The sequence below is a fragment of the Sceloporus occidentalis genome, unplaced genomic scaffold, assembly GCF_023333645.1.
Source record: "Sceloporus occidentalis isolate IW3139 unplaced genomic scaffold, rSceOcc1.0.p SCAF_274, whole genome shotgun sequence".
In the NCBI taxonomy this organism is placed as follows: Eukaryota; Metazoa; Chordata; class Lepidosauria; order Squamata; family Phrynosomatidae; genus Sceloporus; species Sceloporus occidentalis.
The window spans coordinates 386,346-398,919 of NW_028317254.1; the positions used below are offsets into that span (position 1 = coordinate 386,346).

Below are 12,574 nucleotides of genomic sequence, written 5' to 3' on the forward strand. Positions count from 1 at the left end.
CGGGTTGAGACTAATAAAATTATAATAAATCAATTATAGTAAATAATATACTGCATGGAAAAAATAAAATGCGTCATATATATCGCAATTATTATACCTTCCTGCATTAATTGGGAAACAGGAAGACCTGTAACTAATTGTGTCACATAAATAGACCCGGCTGAGGTGGCGCACATAGAATTACCAAGCATTGAGATCACTCCGCCAGGAAGTACTCACATATATATCGCCTTCCAGAAGCTCGGCCGTTATATTCCACACAAAAAGAGTTTTACTGCTTTCGGTAGGAACCGAAAACCCTAAAACTTCCGGCTCCATGGTGCACACGGTCCGCCACAATTACAAGCATCACCCGCTTTTTTTTTTTTTTCTCTCGCTGTGCAATAGAGGAGCGGAAGTCGGTCACGTGACCTGGCACCATATTGGAGAAGGCCACAAAGAGCGCGTGAAATAGACGATGGCAAAGCTAGGTTTCGGCAGCGGCAGAAAGAAATTCAGCCCAGCAAAACTTTATTGCATGTTAACTTTCTCACAGCCATTAAACAAAAAAAAAAAATTGCAGTTGGGATTCTAAGATCAGTTCTGATGCTAAGCGATGGAAGATGTGCAATCACCATAGCAACCATGGAACGCACTTCCTTTAGTGCATAGGATCGGAATTGCTTAATATGCTTAAACCCAGATCTGAGAAACGTACAACTTTGTATAAGTGTTTTAAAAATTGCCCAATATCTGTTACATACAGACCAGATGGATTAATTTTAAAGGGGCGCTCCAGCCATCACATGCACTTTAATGCATGATAGCGTGGATGCCCCCCTTTCTAAGGCATTGAGGGGTCTACAGAATCCTCTTAAAAGCATTTGCCTCTTTGTCAATGCGTATCATTTTAAAACTCAATGTCTAAAAGGAAGGAACATGAACTAAACTATTTAACACCGTATAGGGTTTCCTGCCCCATTCCAGCGGGTACACGCTGCCCCCAGGGATCATCTGATGGTAAGACCACCCTGTAAGCCTTTTACAGGATCGCACCCTTACATATGAATGAACACCCCTTGTAATCGCTGCTCCAGAGAATGTGGGCATATTTGGCTTTTCGAACGATACGGCCCCCGTGTCTGCAATTTTTGTCAAGCAGGTATTTATTAAACCGGTTGCTTGGAAACCATTGAGTAAGATCCATCCTATGGAACTATATCAGAACCTTTAAACAAGGAGTTCTGATGCCACCAAGACCATCTGCCCAGGGCTACCGTTAGCCACACCAAGCAGGGGTCTATAAATCTGCTCTATTATGAGGTCAGCTGTACATTGGCTTTATAATGAAGCTTTTGCATACAATATTAAATAAAAAAAATAAGATTGCAAGCTTAACAGTTACCTGATGCTCTGCTTATTATGCCTCTTATCCATTGTACTTCGCTACTCAATATGATGGTGGAATATAAATCAGAAATATTTCTATTAAGCTCATGGGCTGTTCTAAAACCAACACGTCAGAGGAATGCCCGTGCGAACCCGAAGGAAAGAAGTTTCAGGAATTAGTCACCGAAGCGGGAATTATTTCAATACAGACTTTATTGTTGAGCATATCAGACAAAATTACCACATGGTTAGAAAACAAAAACCAGAAAAAAAAAAAAAAAGAATAATCGGGTCCAATTGTACATCACATATTTCACACTTTTTACTTAGAATTCCTTTTATACAAGAAATAAAATATTTTTTTGTCTTAAAGTTGCAATGTTCAATATGCATGAAGATATGAAACGTGGTCTCATTTACAGACTTAAAGTTTATATTTATATATATTTAAAATTGTTAAGAGCTACATTCCCCAGTACCCAAGAAAAAAAAAAAAAAAAATGGTCTTAGGAGGATTTTTTTTTAAAAAAGGTTGAAAATGGAACGGAGCCCCCCCTTTAGTTTGTGCGTCAGCACCAATAACCAGACTTCTGCAGTGCTGCAATGACATCATAGCCACAAATACGAGGTAACAAGGATCCTAAAAGATAACGAAGACTGTGAGGTCATAGAAGGGGATAATAATACAGGGGAAGGACCATACCACTATTGGCATTAGCAAGGGGGAAACCAGCCAATAACTGCCCCCTCCCCCATAATGTAAATGATGCAGGAGTCTTCCAAGTTAACCTCCGATTGCCCGCTATGCTTACGACACCCCGAAAGTCTGGAACCAGAGATGGTGGATTCGTCGTCCCCCTTTTTCTGGATTTAAATCTAATTTATTTCCCTGATTAAATTCTGTGTGTTTTCTAATAACCCAATTTAATATTTACTAACAAGTTAAGCAATAATATTTATATCGTTTAAAAGAACCCTAACTTACTCAGTGCATCAAAAGACGCATTCCTTCAAAATATTATATATATATATATATATATATATATATATATATATATACACGGCCGTACAGCATGGACTTGTCCAAGTGCTGAACTACAACTCCCATGATGCTCAGTGCATCAATAAGCTGGGCAAACGTCATGGGAGAGCTAGCACCCCCCCTTTTGGGACCATCCACAAGCCGTCTGTTAACTCTTTCAGCCCAGTCACTTACAGTTCCCATTAACACTAAAACATTTATTTTCTCCGAATGAAGCTGAGGGGCTAAGATGACATTAAAACCGAACGGGGGAGAAAAAAAAAGTTAGTACATTAGATTCATATATTACTGTACAGAATTCCTTCCGAGTAAGGAATACCAAAAATGACTTTTTGGATACCCCATACAAAATAAGATTAAAAATATATAAGAGTGGGAGCAGAAATCTCAGGAGCCTCCGAGAGCCAGGCTGATGATATCACATGCACGTCAGCAGAAAAAGGAGCCATTTTTTAAAAATTCTGCCAAAAAAAAAAAAAAAGATCATTTAAACCGGGATAGACATGCGGTGTGCGTGACAGCAGCGCCGGGAGCAGGTTGAGGTATTTAGAGAGGAAAGAAAAGTACGAACTGCGGCGCGGATTAAGAGAAAAGTTATTTTCGCTCGCCCATGCCCAGTCGGAGGTGGTAGCCGGCTTGGAAGAGTTGTTGGAATCTCAAGTAACCACCCGCAGCGTCTCCGCAACACCCTCATAGCCGCCTCTTTGGGCCACACCATGCAAAATATGCCTGGGTGCGTGGAGGGGGTTATGTGTGACTACCAAGCCTTACACGAGCTAAGCCGGACTGCTAGCCAAAAATCACAACACACGTCATTGCAGGCTGTCGGCTTTCAAACACGTTCACCTCTGCCTGTAAGCTCAGGTGAGGGGGGACGAGAAACGATAGAAGGCCCCCTGTTCGCACGTCACGAGGAAGAGTTTAAATTACGCATAAAGCCATGACGCCACATCAGCCATGATCGTCCATACGAAACGCGGAGAGCCTTGGTTAACGTGGGTGTTATAGCATTACGATAGCCGTGCCAGGAGCATCTCTCAAAGCATCACTTTAACAATGACATCATAACGGTTCACGATCGAGATGCCCTTCTGGGTAACGCAAGCGACGTCACTACAGCGCACAAAAAGATAAAGCAAACAGCAGACGGGCGACAACCTGCGTTTGCCGCAGCAAGGGGCAGAGACGGGCTGCGCGGAAACCAGCGACGCGGCGGGTAGTGTTTTCTCAGAGGGGGTTAATACTGCTAAGCATGTATAAGGCACGGTGTGAGATCGCTGCTCCCACTCACACAGGCGCGCGGGGCGCACACACCACCGAAGGCGCGTGCGCAACCAGATTACAAGCCCGCCGCCTGGGAGGCAGCAGAGGCGCTGGCCAGCCCTGCAGAGATGCTGAACAGGATGGGTTGTGGGTGGGAAAAAGGGGGTATAGAGGAGGAGGAGGAGGGTCTTCACGCGGAAAGCAATCACTTCTGATTTTTCAGCTGGTTGGAGAGCCAGTCCAAGCCCTCGTACAGACCGTCCCCGCTGGTGGCGCACGTGGCCTGGATGTACCAGTTCCTGTGGCGCAGGGAGTGCAGGCCCAGCTTGTCTGTGATCTCTGCGGCGTTCATCGCATTTGGGAGATCCTACAGGGAAGAAAAAAAAAAACACTAATAAGCAGCGGCACACGAGAAATCAAATCACTTTACAATAATGTATCTGCCGCAGACTGCAAGGCACACCGGCTGCGGCCCCTTGAAGAATCTTTGGTCTATTACAGGGTTTTTGTGTTTCTTTTAACCAATGCGTGGATCATCACGAGGGCTTTAACACCTTTGAACACCAAAAGTTAAAAAGGTATTTGCAAGCAAGTTATATTAACGCAGAACAGACGCTTCCGAGACGCTTCTGTGAATCCACAGAGTCACTGGGAATAAGAAATAAGCACTTTTAGATATTAACCAAAGGCCACAAAATATGTAAAGCAAGTTAATAAAAAGCACAAATCTACACCGTGCTTCTGATCACTTAGCCCCGGAGTATTCCCACCCCCAGGGGGCAGTGGGAAAAACCCTGAAGCGGCTCAGATTTTGTGCATTGACAAAGGCAAGCGGCGGCCCGGGGCCGGCTAACATATACATGCCCTGTAACTAGTAAAGGATGGGGCGGGGTTTAAGCCCCCCCGAACCAGATAGCCAGTAGAACGCAATACACTGATCTATATATATATATAAAATACGTATGTGTATAGCATATTCCCCTTTTCAAGTACTCTATGTGTGATGCTATGAATTAAGTGCCGTCACCCTCCTACCCGTCCGGGAATCGCTATGTTTTGAACGTGGCTAACTTTACCTGTTTGTTTGCAAACACTAATAGCACGGCATCCCGCAGCTCGTCCTCCGCCAGCATCCGCGTTAATTCCTCCCGGGCTTCGTTGACTCTTTCTCTGTCATTGCTATCGACCACGAAGATGAGCCCTGTGAGCGGAGAAGCAAAACGTTGATCACCTCTGGGTCCTGGAAGCCATTCGCTGGGTTTATTTTAGCACATTACATGTATTATGATATCTGCGACTGACTTGCTTTAAATAAAAAAAAAGCCCTATAAGAGGTTTTTCACCCCCAATCTCATCTCCGCGGCTTGCTGAACGGAACCCGAGTGTACATACCCTGAGTGTTCTGGAAATAATGACGCCACAGGGGCCGGATTTTGTCCTGACCGCCCACGTCCCACACGGTGAAACTGATGTTCTTATATTCTACGGTTTCAACGTTAAAACCTAAGAGGGAGAGCGGGGAGGAAAAAAACCACAATGAAACCAGCAGTCGAGGAAAAGCCCAGTTCCAGCGTGAAGCCCGCGGACGAGCCGTTTTCTCACCTATCGTTGGGATGGTGGTCACGATCTCGCCCAGCTTCAGCTTGTACAGAATGGTGGTCTTTCCCGCGGCATCCAAGCCCACCATGAGGATTCGCATCTCCTTTTTCCCAAAGAGGCCTTTAAACAGATTAGCGAAGATATTCCCCATCGTAGTGTGTAACCTGCGGAGAGGAGGGAACGGCCACGTCAGGAGTAGCGTGTTACATGTACATTCATTAACGCGGTCATACAACCATCAAAGAGTATAGAACCAACGCCTTTCACTGTAGATTACGCAAAACACGGAATCCCCAATTAATGATCATTTTCTATGGCTGTTTTCTGCTGTTCAGGGTAACCTCGGGAGCCAAACCCCACCGCAGCCCCCACAAGTCATTACCCGGACCATGCGCAGCTTCGCTTCCCGCGTCACACATTCCTTCGCTTAGCGCCAAGGCCCGCCGGCTTCTAAGACCGTTCCATCTTGGAAAGATTTATAACGAGAATAAAAGGATGGAGGGGGTGGTTGTCACGGCAACTGCAGACGTACAAACAGTCATTTTGCTAAAGCAGGCGGCGGAATACAATAGAGCGAAATTACCACCAAAGCAAGGAGACCCGCGGGCGACGTGACAGAGAGGGAGACACCCCGGGGGGAAGCTATTTTATAAATACCCTTCTTACAAGATTGCAAATGTACTTGGATTGTGCGCACCTTCCCTGCGATGAGGTCGGGGGCTCCACACATACATCGCCTGGATGGTTGGGAAGTCATGGAGCAAACAAACTGAACCACCAGTGACGGGCGGCAGGGCGATGCTACCACTTCACAAAACCCACCCATCTCTCACCCATGTGATATCTGGAATATTACGAGTCCAAAAGGACAAGCTAGCGATAAGTTATTTGGTTAGATCTACAAGTCAGATGTTTCAGTAACTCGGCTTATCCGCGGCAACAAAATCCACACATACACCCATTCAGAAGTTTGGGGTCACTTGGAAATTTCCTTGTTTTTGAAAGAAACTCAAATCTTGTCTGTTAAAAAACCATGAAATGGATCAGTAATCCAGCGCAGACGGGGTTAATGCTGTAAATGACTATTGTAGCTGGAAACGGCTAATTTTTAATGGAATCTCTTCATAGGCGTACAGAGGCCCTTTATCACTCCTGTGTCCCAGTGGCCCTTTATCACTCCCATCACTCCTGTGTCCCAATGGCCCTTTATCACTCCCATCACTCCTGTGTCCCAATGGCCCTTTATCACTCCCATCACTCCTGTGTCCCAATGGCCCTTCATCACTCCCATCACTCCTGTGTCCCAATGGCCCTTCATCACTCCCATCACTCCTGTGTTCCAATGGCCCTTTATCACTCCCATCACTCCTGTGTCCCAATGGCCCTTTATCACTCCCATCACTCCTGTGTCCCAATGGCCCTTTATCACTCCCATCACTCCTGTGTTCCAATGGCCCTTTATCACTCCCATCACTCCTGTGTTCCAAGGGCCCTTTATCACTCCCGTCACTCCTGTGTCCCAATGGCCCTTCATCACTCCCATCACTCCTGTGTTCCAATGGCCCTTTTATCACTCCTGTGTCCCAATGGCCCTTTATCACTCCCGTCACTCCTGTGTCCCAATGGCCCTTTATCACTCCCATCACTCCTGTGTCCCAATGGCCCTTTATCACTCCCATCACTCCTGTGTTCCAATGGCCCTTTATCACTCCCATCACTCCTGTGTTCCAAGGGCCCTTTATCACTCCCGTCACTCCTGTGTTCCAATGGCCCTTTATCACTCCCATCACTCCTGAGTTCCAAGGGCACGTTGTGTTCGCTGATCCAAGTTTAAGTTTAAAGGGATAATTGATGGTTAGAAAAAAACATTTGTAATTATGTTACAGTCAGAAATGTCCTCGTTTCCATGAAAGCAGCTCAGTGGCCCCAATCTTTAGACCAGTAGCCGTCGCTCAGTAGGGAGACGTTGAGGCGCATTACTCTCCCCCGATACGATGGACGCCCTTCTAAATGTTCTACCCCGCTTTTGCGAGCTCCTCCGCCACCCACACTTTTTTCTCCGATGTGAATTCCTACCCCCTCGCCACAGTCTGACCGAACAGGAGGAATAACGAGCGACGTGTTTTATGGGAAACGTTCTTTGAAAAGCATCGCTATTATCAGATGAGTCATGCGCAGGGGGGGGTTGCAAAAAAGAAATGCCGGCAGGGGGGATCCGTACAATTCTCAATTTAAAAGGGGAAATTTGATATGCCACGGCTCCTACATTATAGATCCGACTCACAAATTAAAGAAAGAAAGAAAAAGATGGCCCCCAGCATTCTCTATCGGGCTATTAATTTCTATACACATTTGTGAAGCTTGCTCTAGAGATTAGCACACAGTGTCAAAGTTCTCTAGTGATTGCAACACTAGTGAAAAATCCGCACACCCAAAGTTACTGGAAGTACCACTCTAAAGCCATCCCATCCGAGTATAAGTGTCACAGACCACAATGCTGGGCAGTGAAACACTGTAACCACTACTACAATATCCACATTGCCCGTACATTACAGCCCTGTCTCTTACTTACAGCACTAAGGAATTTACAGTATTTCTCTCAAATATACATCCGACATACGCGCAAAAATCTAAGAATTATGGGAAAACATAGCCGCTTTACATCAAGCACACGCATGTTACACGCCATCATCGATCTACATAGGTGCCGGTTATTTTTTTTTTAAGGTTGTTAATACGGTTAACGTATGCAAAGAACCGGGGGGGGTGGTTACGGGTGTCCTTCGGCACGTCCTCGTCCGTCCGTCCATGGAGATCGTTACTTCCTGAGACTTATTTCCTGGACAGCCAGCGAACACGTCACGAGGAGCACATGACTCACTCAGCCCGGAGTGGCTCCAGCTATTGTGTGATGAGTTGCCCATGGCTGTGAGTACCCACGATGCTCCTGGCCCCTACCAGACGGGGGGGGGGGGGGGGATAACAGCCTCCCCGTTAGGACTTCTACACGGCAGACGAGCGCTGGGAATCCTCCGGGTTTATCTTCCCGATGGCGGTCCTGCCCGGTTCTCCCGGACGTGGTGTGAATATACCGGCTGGTGCTGCAGGGACACGCTTAGGGGCCCGTGTGCATGCGCAGCGACATTCACAAGCGATCCGCCTCAGTAGCACTACATGGAAACACTCGAAAAGCTGGCGTGACGGGACGTCAAATCGGTCTGAAGAACAACCGAAGAAACCGGAAACTCCGTCTACACGGATACCAGCTCGCAACACGAGCCGTAGGGAACATATAGCACAATCTATAGGTTCCCAAACCATCTATAGATCTGCAACTTGGTGGATTAGTAACACAGAACCTGCCGGCACATCGGCCCCATCCGGCTCCCATATAGTCGCGCATTTCTCTCAAACCTTAATCAGTTGTTGGATCCATATGCCATCCCATGCATGTTTAAATCCACCCACCCCTTATTACTCTCTGCCACCTCTGCTGGGTAGCTGCTCCACTTATCCACTACTCTCCCTGTAAAGTAAAACTTCCTTACATTCCATCTAATCCTCTAGTTTTGGATTCTGGTCTCTTGTTGTAACATTTCTTCTCCCACACTTTGTTACATTAAATGTTATTTAAACGTCTATCAGGCACCAAGGGATTTAAACAATGGCCGGACAGGTACCTGCCGACTCTCCCTGATCTAAATCCTTATCCACGGCCCTGCGCTCCCATTGATAATCCTTACAGATTACAATGAAACATACGCTACACGTTAACCGACACGCGTAACCTGAACCCGGCTCATCCTCGTTTCCTGATCAGATAACACATTCTTCCAGCTCCGCACCCAGGACTCCATTCATACCTGTAACACGGAACCACACGCTGACACAACCGCCACACAGGGACTCACACGGATAGCTACATACCTTTACCCTATAGATGGCTGACACCATATAAATAAATATTAGAAACAGAATGCAATCTAGGATCGATTACACACACTAAGCCATACACTATAAAGTAAGGCAGGTTAATAGATCCCAGGAAGCACCTCCTGCCATCTTGAATTTTATTTTATTTTATTTTTACTGAGGTATCACTATTAACCCATTCGTGGCTAATAAGGCAAGGGCCCACCTAGCTCAACTTATTTTACCTAGCAACTATATAGCAACACATATATAGCTATATAGTATATAGTTATATAGTATAATAAGGTACGCATATAGGGAGGCCTTAATGATAAATATAAATATAAGGTACACGTAAATTGACACCGAATACATTAAGAAAGACTTGCCTTGTTCACCGAACGTCTTTCTCAACACCTCCTCTCCGTGTCCGGCTTGCGCTTCTGCCTCCACCTCTTCCTTGCTGCTCGGTCACACGAAATGGCGGCGGTGAGCCCGCGTCACGGTGGGAGGAGCCCGAAGACTATCTGCGGGGACGGGCTCTGCAAGAGACCAATCGCCGATGTCCATTTTGCAACAGGAAGACATTGATGGGTCACGAGACGCGACGTTGACCAATCAGCGGGCCGGACGTCTGGCATCCTGCACAAGGCGCTCTGCGAAGACGAGGCAGGATGCCGCCGTGTCGCCATGCTGGTACTCCTAGTGCATGAGGCGGGGCATAGTGTCACTACGGACCAATGGCGTTGCGAATCCTTTGACAGAGAAGTGGGCGCGGCAGAGATTGGCAATATAAAACCCTGCAACTCTCCCGTTTGCTAAATTTAGCTTACGTGTCTCTGCGGTTAGTGGCGTAATTAAGTGGCCTGTTACGACATGCAGCATGATTTAATGGTTAATGTCCGCATCAGCCGCCGACAAAGCCACAGAAAAAAAGCAAACTTTAAAGTGTACATTTCATACATGTGCGTTACATGTTATACACGTGTATAAAGTAATCAAGCATACATCATTAATAGTAATAAAAAAAAAGATTTTTCAAAAACTAACTCTTGTACAATGCATATAATTTATATTTTTTCTACCTTAGATATCAAAGATGGCCTCCAGCCACCATATAGTTTAATGCACATGGCTGCTGAGAGGTCCCTTTAAATTTTCCCCTTTGCCTTGTTTGGTTGGCACCCCCAGATTGCTCTCCCATTGATTTAAACTTGAGGTCTAAGTACTTGTTGTAGAGTCAAAGATCCAAAGGTGTTAAAAGTGCGTTGCTGACTGCTGACCCTGGTGGCTTTACGAGATGGTCGAGCTGTCCTTGAATTTTCATGGACCTGTTAAATTCGACAAGATGTCTGAAAGCAAGGCAGGCAGATTTTGCAGGTAATCCCGAGCGCGTAGCTGGACAGCTGTGCAAAATTTACTTTAAAGTCTGAAATCGAGAGCAGGTCCCAGGCATTGATTGTTTAACGCAAACAGAATCGACTGAGGTGTCCAGCCTGGTCCGAGATCTCCAATGGAATGACAGTTCGCAAGAACACTAGAAAATTCCGAGCTTCATTCTTCCTGCATGGTGGTCTTTAATTGGAATGGGTATTTTTTTATTTACATAGAAAAGAGTCTGGAGGTCGAGTCACTGAACGTGATTGTCTTGGGTAACGCTCTAAACTTAACTGTAGTCAAAGTCGTTAACTTTTTATGGGGCCAACATAGATATGGAAATCATGCCTTTTGGTATTTGCCCTGGAGCCAGGTCCCCGAGGGCTTCTGTTAGAGGGGGTGGACTATACCCTTTGGCCACCGCCCCTCCCTAAGGATTTCTGTGGGTCTCCTCTTTGGAGGGGTGTTGAAGAGCTAGTCCTCCCTTAATTTTTCAATCAACGGGGGAAGTACGAGGTACATACGGCTTCGAGGGGGGAAAAAAGCTGTAAAGTTACATAAGCTTTCAGGACTTCAGAGGTCTCGGCTTCAGATGGGTCTAATTCGGTAGCTACATTTGCTAGGATCTCCGCGTAAAATGTCCAGCCATGATTTTGGTGTCCCACCATCTCTGGTTGCCTACTCCTAGGACGCGCTCGCTTTCTTGACCATGTAATGATCATTCAGCGATTGAGCTCCACTTTATTAGGTGTCTGTAAAACGTTAAATTGCTTTATTCATTATATCTTGTTTTCAGCCATTATTCATGAGAACAATTTCTCCCACACATGGAGAAGCGAGTCAGACAGGTTCCATATTAAAGACACACAATGGCTGGTTTATTTGTTTAAGGCGTGCACTTACTTCATGGAACGGCTATGCCCCTCACCTGTCGAGGTACAATGACTACTCATTCAAAAGATGCCGAGATTGTTTCTATAGTGGAAGTTCAAAATTAAAATGTCCACAGATAATACTTGTTACCTTTATAACAAGAGTATGTTTTCAGTTATCATGAGCAGATACCACTAAGAAAACAAATTACAAAAAGGAATCACACAAACTAAAGTGTGGAAACCAAAAAATTCCAAAAATACCGGAGAATTGGGAGATCTACCCAAAACGGGTCAGCCATGGCCGTATCCACATATAGCCATTGCACAAGTCCTACAGAGGCTCCCCAGCTGGGGCTTAATACCAGGATACTGCCCCGCTATACAGAAACAGATACGGGCCTGATCATACCGTTTAATCACAAGGACACAACCTGTGGGCGCCAGAATAGAAGCTCTGAACGGTGACCTGGAGAGTCCTCAAGCGTGTTTATTGATACGATGGGACAACCTATAGGGCAGGTGGGGCCCTTGTCTCTAATGCCACCTATATGGAAGCATCAGCTGTGAAAAACAGAGAGGCATAATAATCGCCACACTGACTTCTGTATATAACCGGCCATTTCTGACCATTTTTCACGCTTACTCCATGAGTATTAGCATTTTCCACCCAATTCCAACTTCCGCACCCCTCACAACACCTTTTATTGCATATGGTATAGGACAATGCTATAGGCCTTTGTGCCCAAGGGAAAAGGGGATATCAATGACCCTGGTCATGCATGTAGCAGTAACATATCAATAATATAATCAATAATGATAATAACACTCTACCAAAACCGGTTCCCTGGCTTTATTCCATGTCCCTGCCTTTCTTAGTACCCCTCCAACGCTGACAATTAATTATCGTCTAATGAAATATAAACTTTCTAAATAAATCCTCCCAACCATTTTCTGCCAGGTTGTCATGCCTCTACCAAGATGGCGGCTCACGTCTCCGCCTACTTCCTAGTTCCTCTCCCGGCTCTCTGACGACACCTCATCCTTGCCTGTCACATGACTCCCCTGCCCCGCCCCCCCAGTGCTGAGCTGTTACTGCTGCTAGTCGCCGGTGCATTGAAGAGACCGCAGCCCCGCAGAC

At 46.0% G+C, this 12,574-nt stretch overlaps 1 protein-coding gene across 2 annotated transcripts; it reads right to left on the reverse strand.

Moving 5' to 3' along the window:
• Window positions 1-3,878: 3,878 nt before the first annotated feature.
• On the reverse strand, window positions 3,879-5,423 carry LOC149275625 (ADP-ribosylation factor 1-like). Of its 2 annotated transcripts, XM_089504487.1 has the most exons (4): window positions 5,276-5,423; window positions 5,066-5,176; window positions 4,750-4,874; window positions 3,879-4,040 (listed from the first exon to the last, which is right to left on the reverse strand). In XM_089504487.1, the coding sequence occupies exons 1-4, from the start codon at window positions 5,421-5,423 to the stop codon at window positions 3,879-3,881; spliced, it is 546 nt and encodes a 181-aa protein (XP_089360613.1). The 2 variants fall into 2 exon arrangements, with proteins under 2 accessions (XP_089360613.1, XP_089360614.1); XM_089504488.1 differs by lacking the exon at window positions 5,066-5,176.
• Window positions 5,424-12,574: the final 7,151 nt, after the last annotated feature.

Bases quoted from the DNA above. Each gene is read 5' to 3' on its own strand.
- LOC149275625 (XM_089504487.1), bottom strand. From the start codon at position 5,423: ATGGGGAATATCTTCGCTAATCTGTTTAAAGGCCTCTTTGGGAAAAAG. The intron at 5,177-5,275 runs GTGAGAAAACGG...TCTCCCTCTTAG, and splicing joins GACCACCATCCCAACGATAG to GTTTTAACGTTGAAACCGTA. The intron at 4,875-5,065 runs GTATGTACACTC...CTCCGCTCACAG, and splicing joins TTATTTCCAGAACACTCAGG to GGCTCATCTTCGTGGTCGAT.